The sequence below is a fragment of the Salvelinus namaycush genome, chromosome 41, assembly GCF_016432855.1.
Source record: "Salvelinus namaycush isolate Seneca chromosome 41, SaNama_1.0, whole genome shotgun sequence".
Lineage (NCBI taxonomy): Eukaryota > Metazoa > Chordata > Actinopteri > Salmoniformes > Salmonidae > Salvelinus > Salvelinus namaycush.
Window position 1 is genome coordinate 13757027 of NC_052347.1, and position 16774 is coordinate 13773800.

At 41.8% G+C, this 16774-nt stretch overlaps 1 protein-coding gene across 1 annotated transcript in view; it reads right to left on the bottom strand.

Moving 5' to 3' along the window:
* The window catches only part of LOC120034596 (ubiquitin carboxyl-terminal hydrolase 43-like), a 101219-nt gene that overhangs the window by 46415 nt on the left and 38030 nt on the right, over nt 1-16774 (bottom strand). Inside the window, exons 3-4 of the mRNA XM_038981201.1 lie at nt 13729-13832; nt 5469-5561 (exon numbers count right to left, since the gene is read on the bottom strand). Coding sequence (XP_038837129.1) covers nt 5469-5561; nt 13729-13832 — 197 coding nt within the window. The remainder of the gene's footprint in view (nt 1-5468; nt 5562-13728; nt 13833-16774) is intronic.

Sequence of the window (16774 nt, forward strand, 5' to 3'; positions counted from 1 at the left end):
ATTAGCTAGCAAATGCAAGCTAACTAGCTAAATTGCCATGCATGTTTAATGTTTTTCGACCTGTCCCCAAATGAATGTCATTGGTTCAGAGTTTGTTTTGATATTTGAACCTGCGTGTCGTGATCGCGTTTGGTGTGAGGGGACAAAATACATTTATGCACGATAGCGCACGATGGCGCACGCGCGCAGCCGGTTTGGGTTCCATGTTAGGGTACAACATCAATATGGGTCCATGTCGGGCTGACTCTGCCACACTGGTTAACACACTAGATGATAACTAACCACATACTGTATATATGACATGTGGGAACACATTTCTGTCAGAAAATAGGTACTGTAGCAGTCCAATAAATAAATGTATATGTGTGAGGTTGGGGTTGGTGTAAATGACTGTTGGTGTTGAAAATCTGCACTTTAGTTTGTGTTAGGGTTTATGGAGATATACAAAACTATGACACTTTTTTTTACATGAACAACCATGTACAAAATCTTAAAAGGCAAACCATCTGTTTCTTCCTTTCATAACTGTCTACAGTATTCAATGCCATTAGCCAAAAGCAGAACGAATGAGGCGATTATGTAAAGTTTGCCTGGCAAGCTGTTTGTTAGAGCTAGATTTTTAAAAACGATTCTCCAATTAGCATAACAGTTTGCTTAAGGCCAGGCACCACAGGCTGAAATTAAATTTTTGCATCTACAGTGCGTTCAGAAAGTATTCAGACCCCTTGACTTTTTCCACATTTTGTTACGTTACAGCCTTATTCTAAAATGTATTCAATAGTTGTTTTCTCATCAATCTACACACAATACCCCATAATGACAAAGCAAAAATAGGTATTTCGAAATTTTACCTTAGTTAGTACTTTGTTGAAACACCTTTGGCAGCGATTACAGCCTTGAGTCTTCTTGGGTATGACGCAACAAGCTTGGCACACCTGTATTTGGGGAGTTTCTCCCATTCTTCTCTGCAGATCCTCTCAAGCTCTGTCAGGTTGGATAGGGAGCGTCGCTGCACAGCTATTTTCAGGTCTCTCCAGAGATATTCGATCGGGTTCAATTCAGGGCTCTGGCTGAGCCACTCAAGGACATTCAGAGACTTGTCCCGAAGCGACTCCCGCGTTGTCTTGGCTGTGTGCTTCGGGTTCTTGCCCTGTTGAAAGGTGGGCTCAGTCTGTGGTCCTGAGTGCTCTAGAGCAGGTTTTCATCAAGGACCTGTCTGTACTTTACTTTACTTTACTGCGTTCATCCCAGTTCCTGCTGCTGAAAAACATCCCCACAGCATGATGCTTCCACCACCATGCTTCACCGTAGGGATGGTGCCAGGTTTCCTCCAGATGTGATGCTTGGCATTCAGGCCAAAGAGTTCAATCTTGGTTTCATCACACCTGAGACTGTTGTTTCTCATGTTCTGAGAGTCCTTTAGGTGCCTTTTGCCAATCTCCAAGTGGGCTGTCATGTGCCTTTTACTGAGGAGTGGCTTCCGTCTGGCCACTCTACCATAAAGGCCTGATTGGTGGAGTGCTGCAGAGATGGTTGTCCTTCTGGAAGGTTCTCCCATCTCCACAGAGGAACTCTGGAGCTCTGTCAGAGTGACCATCGGGTTCTTGGTCACCTCCCAGACCAAGGCCCCTCTCCCCCGATTGCTCAGTTTAGCCGGGTGGCCAGCTCTAGGAAGAGTCTTGGTGGTTCCAAACTTCTTCCATTTAAGAATGATGGAGGCCACTGTGTTCTTGGGGACCTTCAATGCTGCAGAAATATTTTGGTACCCTTCCCCAGATCTGAGCCTCAACACAATCCTGCCTCGGAGCTCTACGGACAATTCCTTCAACCTCATGGCTGGGTTTTTGCTCTCACATGCACTGTCAACTGTGGGACCTTATATAGACAGGTGTGTGCCTTTCCAAATCATATCCAATCAATTGAATTTATCACAGGTGGACTCCAAGGATGATCAATGGAAACAGGATGCACCTCAGCTCAATTTCGAGTCTCAAAGCAAAGGGTCTGAATACTTATGTACTTATTTATAATTTCTTTAGTTTATCATTCTACCGTCATCAACATATTAATGCATTTGAACCACTTTAATCATTTTAAAGCTTACAACATTAAATTACACACTAATTTAGAAGCCCATTTCATAGCGAGCGTTACAAACTGGACTATATTTAGAAACTTACCTTGAAGAGATGATGACTGGGTCTAAATAGGCATTTGGTATTCTAAATTCAGTGTACTTTTCTTTAACCGCCATTTCCCGAAAGTCAGACTCTTCCCACACTCCCCCAAAAAATACTCAGCTTCAGAAGCATCTGCATTCACTAAATGTTGTGTGGTTATTAGAGGTCGACCGATTATGATTTTTCAACGCCGACACCGATACCGATTATTGGAGGACAAAAAAGCAGATAGCGATTAATCGGCCGATTTAAAAAAAAAAAATGTTGAAATGTATTTATATATATCATACACACACACACATTTTTGTAATAATGACAATTGCAACAATACTGAATGAACAATGAACACTTTTATATTTTTTATTATTTTTATTTTTATTATTTTTAAATTTGATCCCCTTTTCTCCCCAATTTTCGTGGTATCCAATCGCTAGTAATTACTATCTTGTCTCATCGCTACAACTCCCGTACGGGCTCGGGAGAGACGAAGGTCGAAAGCCATGCGTCCTCCGAAGCACAACCCAACCAAACCGCACTGCTTCTTAACACAGCGCGCCTCCAACCCGGAAGCCAGCCGCACCAATGTGTCGGAGGAAACACCGTGCACCTGGCCCCCTTGGTTAGCGCGCACTGCGCCCGGCCCGCCACAGGAGTCGCTGGAGCGCAATGAGACAAGGATATCCCTACCGGCCAAACCCTCCCTAACCCGGACGACGCTAGGCCAATTGTGCGTCGCCCCACGGACCCCCCGGTCGCGGCCGGCTGCGACAGAGCCTGGGCGCGAACCCAGAGACTCTGGTGGCGCAGCTAGCACTAAGTTTTAGGTTGTAGTGCAGAAAGCAGAGCTTGTCTGCATGGTCCCCTGTCAGTCTGCTCCTCCGCGAAACACAGACCTTATTTGAAGTAGATCAAGACATTCTCTATGGAAGACATGAACGGTAAAATAACGAAGGAACCCCTTTCAAGTTCAGCCGCAAGTTATTACAGGAATTATAACGCGTCGACTATTTCTCTCTAAACCATATACCTGTTACTAATCCGGGAAACTATCACCTCGAAAACAAAACGTTTATTCCGTTCCGTATTTTATCTAACGGGTGGCATCCATGAGTCTAAATATTCCTGTTACATTGCACAACCTCCATGAGTCTAAATATTCCTGTTACATTGCACAACCTTCAATGTTATGTCATAATTCTGGCAAATTAGTTCGCAAAGAGCCAGGCGGCCCAAACTGTTGCATATACCCTGACTCTGCGTGCAATGAATGCAAGAGAAATGACACAATTTCACCTGGTTAATATTGCCTGCTAACCTGGATTTCTTTTAGCTAAATATGCAGGTTTAAAAATATATACTTGTGTATTGATTTTAAGAAAGGAATTGATGTTTATGGTTAAGTACACATTGGAGCAATGGCAGTCATTGATTGATTGTTTTTTATAAGATAAGTTTAATGCTAGCTAGCAACTTACCTTAGCTTACTGCATTCGCGTAACAGGCAGGCTCCTCGTGGAGTGCAATGTAATCAGGTTAGAGCATTGGACTAGTTAACTGTAAGGTTGCAAGATTGGATCCCCCGAGCTGACAAGGTTAAAAATCTGCCCCTGAAGGCAGAACGACAGAGGCAGAACGTTCCTAGGCCGTCATTGAAAATAAGAATGTGTTCTTAACTGACTTGCCTAGTTAAATAAAGATTAAATAAAGGTGTAAAAAAAAAAAAAATCGGCGCCCAAAAATACCGATTTCCGATTATTATGAAAACTAGTGGTTATCCTTAGATATATTCTCCAGACTTGCTCAGAGGGAATTATTGATGTTGTGAAGTTTATATTCTAGATTTTAAAAAGTATTTGAAAAAAACCCGCATTTTACGTACATGTCTTTACTATTTTACAGATAGAAAGATTAAAAATGTATTTATCCACAATCTGCTCCGGACAAGTCTGGTCCTGGAGTGTCTTAATGAAATGAAACCAAATCATTTAGGGTGACTTCATCCAGTGTCCAGAAAAATATATTTGCGTGATATGCAAATATGAGCATACTAATGAGAATTGGCTCATTTGCATATTTTTTTATATAATTCGGAATTATGTTTATACAAAAAAGTATTATATTTGTGTCTACATTCAACGGGTAAAAGATGATTGTGATATGATTAAAGGGAAAAAAATTCTCTAGGAGGGTGTCGTGCCTGGACTTAACGTTTATTGATACTCCAGTTGCTCCAAAGAGACTGAGAACTATTTCAATGACTGTATGTGTCACAAATAGAGAGCTCTAAATAATACCTGTTAAAGCTAGAATCCTTAATTGAAACAATAACAAAGCGTGCTTCCCGCCCATTTATCACTAAAAAGCTAAGGGATGGGGCTGGAAATATGTAACCACTCTCATATTCATAACTAAGGACTCTAGCTTTACGTTGGATGCTCAGTATGAATGACGATCTACAGTATGAGATCAACGTTGTAGTGTCCATTTGTGGTGTAGGATTGGATAGATGAGTGTGTGTTAGGCTTTTGAATTTGCTAGGCACACCCTGGGACCTCAATAGGACACAGCTGCATGCACTTCTATGACACCCCAGCACAGGAATCTGAGATATGATTTAGAGTCAATCGATGAGTTTAACACCTCTTTCCAATTAGGACAACTCCTCCATCTGCACTGGAGAATAAAGGTGAGAACCATACTGTTTTGACTTCAGTTTTTGGTCAGGCGGTGTGTGAGAGGAAACATTATCTTCTGCTTTTAACAAAAAACAAAGTTGTCAAAAGTCTTCACAAAGAGCACAATTAATGAGAGGGTGTAGGTGCTTGAAGAGTAAGGGCTTGGGGGGGACTAACTCCTCAAAAATTGATTTCCTGAACAGGCTAACAGCGGCCAAGCAGGGATGGAGTGATCTTTGTGACCTGGGCATGAATGTGACATTGTTCCTGGTTTCTGAGGTGGTGCTCCTCAGGGCTTTCATCTGGGCTTCAAGTACACTCCATCTCAGCCAGGTCTATTGTTTCTCTGTGCTACTCCAGATCTTTATCCATTCCTCTAACATTATGAGCCTCTAGAGGACTGAAAGGGACGTTAAAAAGACACCAGTGCTTGAGTCTTGTCTACAGTGTATTTCTACGTCTGTACCTAAGGCAAGTCTTTCCGTCTACTACGGCTTTGACTCTCACTGACAGATGTCTCCCAATAGCTGCACGTAGTACCATGGTGTGGTGTGATGTGTTGCATGGTTGTGTATTCAGTATGGTTGGTGCACTAACCAAGGATATTACTCACCTGGTGTGGCGCAGAGGGATGGGAAGTGAAATGCAGAGGAAAGGGTCAAAGGTGTTGCTCTGTTTATGACAATGAGGGCAGGTCAGCGATGACCTGTGGAAAGAAAAACAAGATTGTGTGATGTTTGACGCCTGTTTTAGACACCTGAACATGCACTTCTGTGTCAGGCCAGCAGGAAAGTGCATCTTGCTATAGAAATGGACACACTGTATGTACAGTACGTCTTGATGTTGCTGTAGAGATTTTCTATGGGAAAGATAAGTGATGTAAGGGGGATGGGTAGTGGGAAAAAGCCTCACGGTGCGACTGGACCTTTAAATGGGAACCAGCACGCAGCGATTCCCTAATGATCACCATCATGGGGAGAATAAAGAACAGTCCTAAGAGATGGCTTGTTTCCTCCATATATGAATTTTCAGGCCATAGGACTCAAAGGACAGGAAAAGAGAGCAAATCTTCCAGTCTACCAATATTTCATTCCACACCTGGTTCACACACTGGCTCCAACAGACCTCTTTATGTTTAGGAGAGGAAGTTGCTTATTCTGGAAAATCACTAACTGTTTGAACAAAGAGTCAGAGGGTATTTCCATGGAAGTCCTCAGACTGAAGTGCTATTGAACTTGACTTGAAGTACTTCTAAATCCTGTAATAGTTCTATGGCAAGAACTCCATGACTGGTTATTCTAGTCAGGAAGCGAAAAGCATTTCACAAGGCTGCCTGAAATTATAAGAGCCTTTAGGACTGGAGTGGAATTGAGTTCAACAATGACTTTGCTGCATACAATCAAAACAAGTTGACAAAGCTATGGTTTCTTTGCAAATCTGAATTTCAAGCATAAATGTCCCTCTTCCTCTTTTACCCGTCAAGGCGATGTTTTAAGCCAGTATTTCTCTATTCCTTTGCTTTAGTATTTTTCATTGGATCAGTGCACAGAGCTTTCACTTCTCCAGCCTGCATGTCAGGAACCTTTACAAGGGGTAGCCTACCATGGGAATCTTAGCCAGAGCATAGCTGTTTAAATGTGTTTCCCTTCTAGGAAGGCACCTGACAGACCCACAGGGGCGAGTGGGGGAGAGTGAATAAAGCCCTATTCAACTCATCCCAGCTGACACTGGCTCTGAGTGGAGCTCTCTCTTGGCAGAGTGGATCGCTCCCCTATGGATGTCTTATTCTCAGCAGGAAACAGAGGAGCTGCCCATGTTCTTTGCATACAAATAACACTCCAGCAGCTCCAATAAAACATAGATGTACTGTGCATTGGTAAGGAACACTTAGGCCTAAAGGAAAAGGAGGTGATATTCCCGTGATGCCTAATGGATAAAGTGTGAGCAGCACTTGAGAGGGAATCCCTGTGTTTGAAGCAGTGATGCTGAAGGGTGAGAGTTTGAGTCAGCTTAAACACTAGCCCAGGGGTCGGCAACTAGATTCAGCTGTGGGATTTTTTGACGGAGCGGATGGTGGGGGACCAAAACATAATTATAATAATTTGTACACTGCAAATTGACCCCAACTAAACCCAAAATTAGATTATATTTGAAAATAACAATAATTTCATACCTTATTTACATTGACACACATTCAGATACATTGAGATACACCGAGTGTACAAAACAACCATTTGCCCTCAGAACAACCTCAATTCATAGGGGCATGGACTCTGCAAGGAGTTGAAAGCATTCCACAGGGATGCTGACCCATGTTGACTCCAATGCTTCCCACAGTTGTGTCAAGTTGGATGGATGTCCTTTGGGTGGTAGACAATTCTTGATCCACACGGGAAACTGTTGAACGTAAAAAATCCAGCAACAGGTTAGGGGAGGGTTTGGCCGGGGGAGCTTTATTTGGCTCATCGTGCTCTAACGACTGCCTGTGGTGGGCACGGGTGCCTGCAGGCTGACTTCAGTCGTCAGTTGAACGGTGTGTCCTCCGACACATTGATGCGGCTGGATTCCGGGTTAAGCGGGCAGGTGTTAAGAAGCGCGGTTTGGTGGGTCATGTTTCGGAGGACGCATGACTCGACCTTCGCCTATGCCGAGCCTGTTGGGGAACTGCAGCGATTAGACAAGATTGTAATTGGATTGCAATTGGATATTTTTATTTTATTTTAAATGTAACCTTTATTTAACTAGGCAAGTCAGTTAAGAACAAATTATTATTTACAATGACAGCTTACCGGTGAACAGTGGGTTAACTGCCTTGTTCAGGGGCAGAACGACAGAGTTTTACCTCGACACCTCAGGGATTCAATCCAGCAACCTTTCGGTTACTGGCCCAACACTCTAACCACTAGGCTGGCTACCTGCCGCCCCTAAATTGCGAAACTGGGGTGAAAAAAGGGGGTAAAAATTGCGAAAAGGGGGTATTTGTATCTGTCTCTCTCTCTATATATATATAGAGAGAGAGAGATATACAATAGTTCTTTAACCTGTCTCCACCCCTTCATCTACACTGACTGAAGTGGATTTAACCAGTGACATCAATAAGGGATCATAGCTTTTCACCTGGATTCACCTGGTCAGTCTATGTCATGGAAAGAGCATGTTTTGTGCACTTACTGTATGTTTCCTTTTTTATTTGTTGGAATACTTGGGAACAGATTTCCTAAATTAAACTATTTTCCTGTTAATTTTAGTATTTTATTTACCAAAAACGAACCCCCCCCAAAAAAACACTTGCGGGCTTGTTTTGGCCCACGGGCCGCCTGTTGCCAACCCCTGCACTAGCCTGGGTAAAACTCTAAAAGCCATTTTTCCAAGTATATGGGACATTCAGTGTCACCTTTCCTGAAAAATAAATGAATTAATTATATTTGTTATAACAGCTATTATTAGAACAATCTACTAAAGGAACCAGCAGGGTTCCCCCAATTTGGCCTGCAGGTGGTTTAATTTGGCCCCCCAAATTTTCAGATAAAAATAAATAAATAATAATAATATTATATAGTACCAGTCAGAAGTTTGGACACACCTACTCATTCGAGGGATTTTCTTTATTTGTACTATTTTCTACATTGTAGAATAATAGTGGACATCAAAACTATGAAATAACACACATGGAATCATGTAGTAACCAAAAATGTGTTAAACAAATCAGCCACCCTTTGCCTTGATGACAGCTTTGCACACACTTGGCATTCTCTCAACCATCTTCATGAGGTAGTCACCTGGAATGCATTTCAATTAACAGGTGTGCCTTGTTAAAAGTTAATTTGTGGAATTTCTTTCCTTCTTAATGCGTTTGAGCCAATTAGTTCTGTTGTGACAAGGTAGGGTTGGTTGGTATACAGAAGATAGCCCTATTTGGTAAAAGATCAAGTCCATATTATGTCAAGAACTGCTTAAATAAGCAAAGAGAAAACGACAGTCCATCATTACTTTAAGACATGAAGGTCAGTCAAAAACCATCAAGCGCTATAATGAAACTGGCTCTCATGAGGACCGCCACAGGAAAGGAAGACCCAGAGTTACCTCTGTTGCGGAGGATAAGCCCAAATAAATGCTTCACAGAGTTCAAGTAACAGACACATCTCAACATCAACTGTTCAGATGAGACTGCGTGAATAAGGCCTTCACGGTCTAACTCCTGCAAAGAAACCACAACTAAAGGACACCAATAATAAGAAGAGACTTGCTAGGGCAAAGAAACATGAGCAATGGACATTAGACCGGTGGAAATCTGTCCTTTGGTCTGATGAGTCCAAATTTGACATTTTTGGTTCCAACCGCCGTGTCTTTGTGAGATGCAGAGTAGGTGAATGGTGGATCTCTGCATGTGTGGTTCCCACCGTGAAGCATGGAGGATGAGGTGTGATTGTGTGGGGGTGCTCTGCTGGTGACACCTTCAGTGATTTATTTAGAATTCATGGCACACTTAACCAGCATAGCTACCACAGCATTCTGCAGCGATATGCCATCCCATCTGGTTTGTGCTTTGTAGGACTATCATTTGTTTTTCAACAGGACAATGACCCAACATACCTCCAGACTCTGTAAGGGCTATTTGACCAAGAAAGTGAGTGATGGAGTGCTACATCAGATGACCTGGCCTCCACAGTCACCCGACCTCAACCCAATTGAGATGGTTTGGGATGAGTTGGACCGCAGAGCGAAGGAAAAGCAGCCAACAAGTACTCAGCATATGTGGGAACTCCTTCAAGACTGTTGGAAAAGCATTCAAGGTGAAGCTGGTTGAGAGAATGCCAAGAGTGTGCCAAGCTGCCATCAAGGCAAAGGGTGGATACTTTAAAGAATATAAAATATAAAATCTATTTTGATTTGTTTAACACTTTTTTGGTTACTACATGATTCCATTTGTGTTATTTCATAGTTTTGATGTCTTCACTATTATTCTAGAAAATAGTAAAAAAATAAAGAAAACCCTTGAATGAGTAGGTGTATCCAAACTTTTGACTGGTACTGTATTTTTTAAACATTTTCATTGTTGGACAGTAAAAAAAACAGGATATCAGCTCCAAGTGATTTTAATTTTGAAAATCGGTTCCCAAGTATTCCCACGCATAACAGAGAGACACGTGATCATATACAAATATATGTAACGTTTGAAATTATGATTTTGTAGTCAAATATATCTGTTTGGGCTTCTTGTGGTCAATTTGCAGTCTACAAATGATTTGTAATTATGGTCCGGCCCCCGACCATCCTCTCACAAAAAACATCGGCCCGCGGCTGAATCTAATTGATGATCCCTGGCCTAAAGATTGGCTGTTAATTCTTCTCAGTGAGCCTGCAGCCTCACCTACTACTTGAAGATGTGTGCTTTTGTCACAACACTTCATCTCTGGGTTCAAAAGGTCATGGCCCCTTTAGAGATTGTTGATATGTAAAGCATCATTCAGCAGGTGATCCTGAGCATCCAGACAAAACAAAGGAATTACCTTGAGTCACAGTAATAATCTTAAAAAGGCTTCAAAGCCCTATTTATTCAAACCTCCTGCAGAAATATAAATAAATGAAGCGCTGAGACAAAACAAAGGTCACCCAGTCAAAATGATTCAGACAAAGAGAGGCGAGAAGCTCAGAGAGAGTGGTGGGTTTTCGTGCCGCTGTAAAAAGGCTGGGCTTCCAGTGAAACTACAGTACACCACGTCCGTAATCTGACATGCTCTGCTGCCTGCCGTTTGGTTTCACTCTAATGAGCAGCGCTTGACAGATAACACAGAGATTTTCACTGCATATTACCAATGCTAGGCAGTGAGTCATGCTGTGGGATGAGAACAAAACTAGCTATATCAAAGCTTTACCTTCAAGAACTGAGCAATGCATGATTTGATCAGAGTCTACAGAGTTGTAGAGAAACAATAAGTTAAAAATCAATACTTCCAGAGTTAGAGTAGGCACTTCACTTTTGCGGAGACATCACAGTCAGACAGAGAGAATTGTAATAATTGTACTGTACAGTCAATTGAATGGCACCAACGTGATGAACGACAAATCAAATCAGCATCAAAAACTTAGGAGACAAAAAGCATGTCAGTATATATGAAGCTTGTTTGTACACAGACTAAGTCTTGTCAAGTATAATGGGCCTGGTGATTGTATAGTGACAAACAGACCCATTACAGTGATAATACTCTGGCCTATCAATTGGCCTTGAGATTATATTACATACTGTAGTGTTACACCCAGGACTGCTGGAGGGCAATGAGAGAGGGACAGAGGAACCGTTAACAAACCAAAGATAGGGACTCCAAAGGCTGTTCCTAAAACAAATAGCACAACAAACATCTTAAGTATATGTCACTTATAGTATTATATTAGTTATTAGTATGACAAATATTTAATCATATAAAATACATATAGTATTTTAAAATGTAAAACACCACAGACAGGATGAGGATATTTATATTCGAAACAGGACACTTCTCTAACCACGGGGACTCTGAATTCCACTTTCACACATTATTCTAAAAAAGCTTTGACAGTAGCTTTTCAGTCTTACACTTTCACACCCAGGCCTCAATCCTCATCTCATACAATGATGCTGTTGCCTGAGTAAGTGATTTGGACTGGCCTAAGGGACAAAATCAGATGGTTATGGAAAGATATGGCTATGGAATATTCCTTGAGAGAAATGTCTATATAGTCTAAAGCTCTTTTCCACTGAACTAAATCCATACTGTAGCTCTGAAATGCAAAGTTATGCTGTTTTGAAGTTATACTGCATGTTTTACGGTTTGCTAGCAATCAGTGATCATCAGTCAAGTGTTGGATTCCAGTCTGAATCCTCCTGGCTGAGTCTGGCACAGTGTTTGAGTGGGTGAGCTAGCTATGGCTGCCGAGCTAGCTATGGCTGCTTCCTGTCTAGACACGCCCATTTCCCGGGTGTCAAAGCAGAAACATTCATCAGTGGGTAGCAATTAAGGGATGCGCTCTGACAGATGTATTAACGGCATAACACCAAGCTGACGATTTTTCAAGGAATTAGCAGATGGAGGAAACAAAAACAAGCAGGAAATTACAAAGCAAATGGAAACTTCCAGAGTGGCAAGTGTTCTAATTACTTCACGACAAAGTTAAAAGGTCCAAATATACATCTGTTCTATTGTGCAGTTGTTTGCATAATTCCTTGTCAATATAGTACGACATTAGTCAAGGTTACCCAGAGAAGAGTACAGCTAATGTAAAATTGGGGGCTTGACAGAGATTTACAGATACACTTGGCAGTTGGATGCAGAACTCTCATTGGCGCATTTGTGAGAGGAGTGGACAGCCAAATCATGATGAAGGTACTGCAACAGCTCAACTACCTTCAGCAGCTCCAGTGATCTCCCGACCACAGCTGTGAGATGCATCTGTTTCATAGAAACACTTAGGAGGCTTTATCTCCAAGATTAAATGAACACTTGTGAAGCTTCAGAGGCTCTGGGTTCAAAGCTGCTGTAGCAGGCGCTGAGGGGCTCTGAACACGGATTGAAAGGAATGTTATAAGGACTAAAACTGTGAAAACTCAATCAGATTCATCAATCACAGCTTATCAGGAAAGCTACTAGAGCAAAGATTGTATACGTTTATTCAATATGTAGGTAATCTATGCCTATTCGATTTGTACAGTTGTCGTTTTTCACTTGACCTCAAACAAAAACCAACCACCCCACTCATTTTACTCAGGACCATAAAAGCACTTGAAGGGGTCCCTAGTTACCTAGGAGACATAAAGGTTAGGTGGAGGGGCAGTCTTTCTTGCTGCACTCTGTGCATGGGCCTTGTCAGTATTGATGCTCCAGCTAGGCTCAGTAATTACTGGAATGTCTGCAGTGATTTAAGGAGGTTACTCTTCCTCCTGCTAATACATATACAACCTCTACCCACTTAGAGTTATAATGACATCTCCATTACACATGGTGTATCTGATAATTACAATTTAATCCAATCAATGAGAACTGGATCAATGAGTCATCGGTAATCGAACGTGATGTGGGAAAAAAGCCTCATACCTAACTTTGCAATGGTTGTACAATAATTGTAAAGAACTCATAGGAGAGGTGCAAAACCCAACAGACCAAATTACAGGCAGTGTGACCGATGGACTAAGCGTATACCAAGACAAGCATGAAACTGATTTCCACACAAATGACCATAATTGCATTGAACTGTATAACATATGGTTCATAATTAAAGGAAATGTATTAAAATTAGAATGGGCAACAAAGTTTTACCCAATAAGTTTTTGTTTAGCCAATTTACAAAGTTTTTCTAAATCTCAATCAATCTCTCAACAACAGACTCCCTCGCAACCTCATCCAGGTGCACTGACAGGAAGAGAACAGGTTATACAAAAACACAACTGGCTCCTAATGGAAATAAATAACAAAAGCTGTCACATTGACACTTTTTAATTATTTATTATTTTCTAGAATTATCATCTAAGGAGCAGGTTGAGCCATGAAAAATATTTCACAATGAACAAAGGAAAGACAAGTAACTCTTCTGTTTTACATTCAAGACACTGAATCGGAGGGAAATTGTTGACTGTCACAAATTTGAGAGACAATTCTCTGTATAGTAATTTGTTTATTTTTCACCTGTCCTTCAAGGTGCAAGGCAGCCGTTTTTACATTAGCTCGTCCATTACTTTCCAAATTAAGTGCCAGGGGTTGAGTCAACTGTATTCTACTCAGCTCAGCTCAGATGCCATCAATGCTTGCAGGACTAATGTGTAGATAGTAATAGGGCTATTCTCTAGCATTGCATTGAGAATACAGTATGCTATGGGCAGACCTGGCAAACTGGAAACTCACTTGTATTGTGCCTGGAAGTGTTCCTGTACAAAGCTGTGGCGTGCCCCGGGCTGCTGCGAGTGGGGAGGCTCAGTGACCATCGCCTCCTCTGATATACCAGGGCCCTGGAATAGAGAGTGGACAAAGAGAAACACATCATTGTAACATCTACAATCGCTAACAGTAAGAAAACATCAGGTTCAACTAAATCCACTGCTATTCGGATGACACCCAGATTTACATCCACACCAAACCCACCTCTCACCTGTTTCCCCCATCTCTGATCAACTGTCTCCAGGACATCAAAAACTGGATGACACCCAATCTACTCAAACTCAACAGCAATAAAACTGAGGTCATGCTGGTGGCTTCCAAAGTTCCCCTCAAGAAAGTGGGTGACCTTGTGATGTCCACTGATGGCTGCACCATCTGCCCATTATCTGAGGTCTGAAATCTGGGTGTCATCCTGGACCACTCTCTCCTTCGAGCCCCACATCAAGTCCGCCACCAAATCTACCTTCTTTCACCTCCTTAACATTTATTTTTATTTAACCATCCCCAAAACAAGACTGTGCACCATCGTGGACCGGGCTTTCAGCGCTGCTGCCCCCCAAAACTCTGGAACTCTCTCCCCCCAGCCACCCAAAACTCTGGGGGCATTGCTACTACCTACTAGCGTTAGCACAATGACATACTAGCTCTTCCCATAGATTTCCAGTCATCGAGCTAACAACTATCCATTTAAAAGTGCGTCTTGGCAGAAATATATACTTATTTTTTGCATCAGTGGCAACAATTTAGCGGTGGTCACCGCTGCTAAATTAATATAGGGGCTAACGCTGGACTGAGGGGAGGAACAGATCAGCATAAAATGTATTAAGTGAATATCTGTCTAGTTAGAACATTGTGAAATGTTGTTCAGCAGTCTTTTGTTTTCTATTAAAAGGGGATTTTCAAAGGCAGTGGAAAGTATTGACGTGAATGAAACCCGCTTGGGGTACTTCTCTCTTTATTCTTTAATCCACTCACCTACAGCAGAGCTGAACTGGCCTTGGAAAAAGATAAAAGAGGAGGAAAAAGCGATAAAACTAACAGACTGATCACTGAAACCATGTAAGGTAAAAAAAAAACAAGCTGATCTGGGACGGCACACAACGAGGGCATAGCCCAGCTATGTGATAATGAATGAAATGAATTGAAAATGGTCCCCATCGGTGCTGATTTGACTGAACTAATCCACCTAGCTGCACCATCAACAATAGCAGCAACAACAGCAGCCATGGTCTTTGCTCCTCCTTCATCGTCACTTCTGAGGCTGTCTCAAACACTTTCTAATGGTGGTTTGTGTCCTGTGTGACTCTGTGGAATTACAATTACTGCAGATACTGTAATGGCACACCATCGATGCAGTGTAGACATTTGAAACCAATGTAATGTCAAATCTGAATCATTCTCTCACTATGGTATCAGGGTCATGGCTGCACCATTTCATAAAACCATGTTGTCTTGTGACAGGAGAGCCTGTGTGGTTGTGATGGATATTTTGGTACAGCAATGGTAAAAACGGTACCATACCATGGCACTGAGACAGGATGGATGACTGAGAAAAAGAGAGGTAATACTGTATAATGTCATTAGGGGCATTCATTAGTACCCCTCTCATTTCCAGGGATAAAAAATATACACCAGATAGGTACTGTGAAATGTGTTGTTTTGTGTTGTTTTACAGGGTCAGTCATAGTAGTACTGTCACCTGTGTTCCCTCTCCGGCCTCTAGGTCACCAGACTGCTCGTTTAAGGCGCACACCTGTCACCAGTGTTACGCGCATTTGACACTCACCTGGACTCCATCACCTCCTTGATTACCTGCCCTTTATATGTCACTCCCTTAGTTTTTTTCCCCCAGTCGTCATTGTTTATGTTTCATGTCGGTGCGCTGTTTGTGTTTCTTGTTTTGTTTATTTATTAAACGCATTCCCTCCCTGAACTTGCTTCCCGACTCTCAGCGTACATCGTTACAAGTACGGCGCACATGGAGCAAATTAGGCCTAAGTGCCTTGCTCAAAGGCACATCAACAGGTTTTTCCCCTTGTTGGTTCGGGTATTCGAACCAGCAACCTTTTGGTTACTGGTTCAACCCTCGAACGGCCATACCTTCATGAATGTCTTTGAAAGAAATCATGGTAAATCAATTTAACAGCAAATAACAAAACGATTTTGCTTGCTTGATTTCCGATTATTACTGTAACTGAGCTCTCACAATCTCTCTTCGAAGACGTGTGAAACTTCAACATGCCTCTGCACTACAGTCAATATCAACTGCACAATATGTGCTCACTGACAACGTCGGTTATGAAAGTGACAAAGTAGAAACATTTTCTTACTGTCTATTTCCTGATTTATACAGTTACGGTTACAGTTACCGTAGCTGATTATGCATCAAAGTATAGGTAAGAGGACACAGTTAAGCCTTTATTCCAAAAAACAAGCACATTGTTGGATAACAATTGTTATAAATAAAAAATAAAGGGAGCATTATGCGCCAAAGATATGAAAATATTCAAGTGCAAAGGGAATTTGAGCTGTCATTTGCCTTTAGGCATTCAGGATTTAGTGAAGTAACATGATGCACTTCAGATGCCTAGTGGAGATATTTAATGGTACAAAATTGTACATTATGGAGTAAATATATGACTACAATACAGCCTTTGTGTCTGTGTCTGTGTCTGTGTGTGTGTGTGTGTGTGTGTGTGTGTGTGTGTGTGTGTGTGTGTGTGTGTGTGTGTGTGTGTGTGTGTGTGTGTGTGAAAGAGTGAGAGTGAGAGTGTGAGTGAGAGTGTGTGCATATGTGTAGCTCCCAAACTGAAACAGCTTTGACCTTGAAGGTGACATTTGTCACAAAGAACATTTGATGTGTCTGGATTCTTTAAAATTTCAAATAAAAATTTATACTTTCAACATTCAGCACCTGAACAAAGCCACTGGATGTACACGTTTAACTACGATAACAAATCTCTGACTCACCTTTTCTTATCAAGAGTGGTTGACTTGGAAAAGGCCAAGCTAT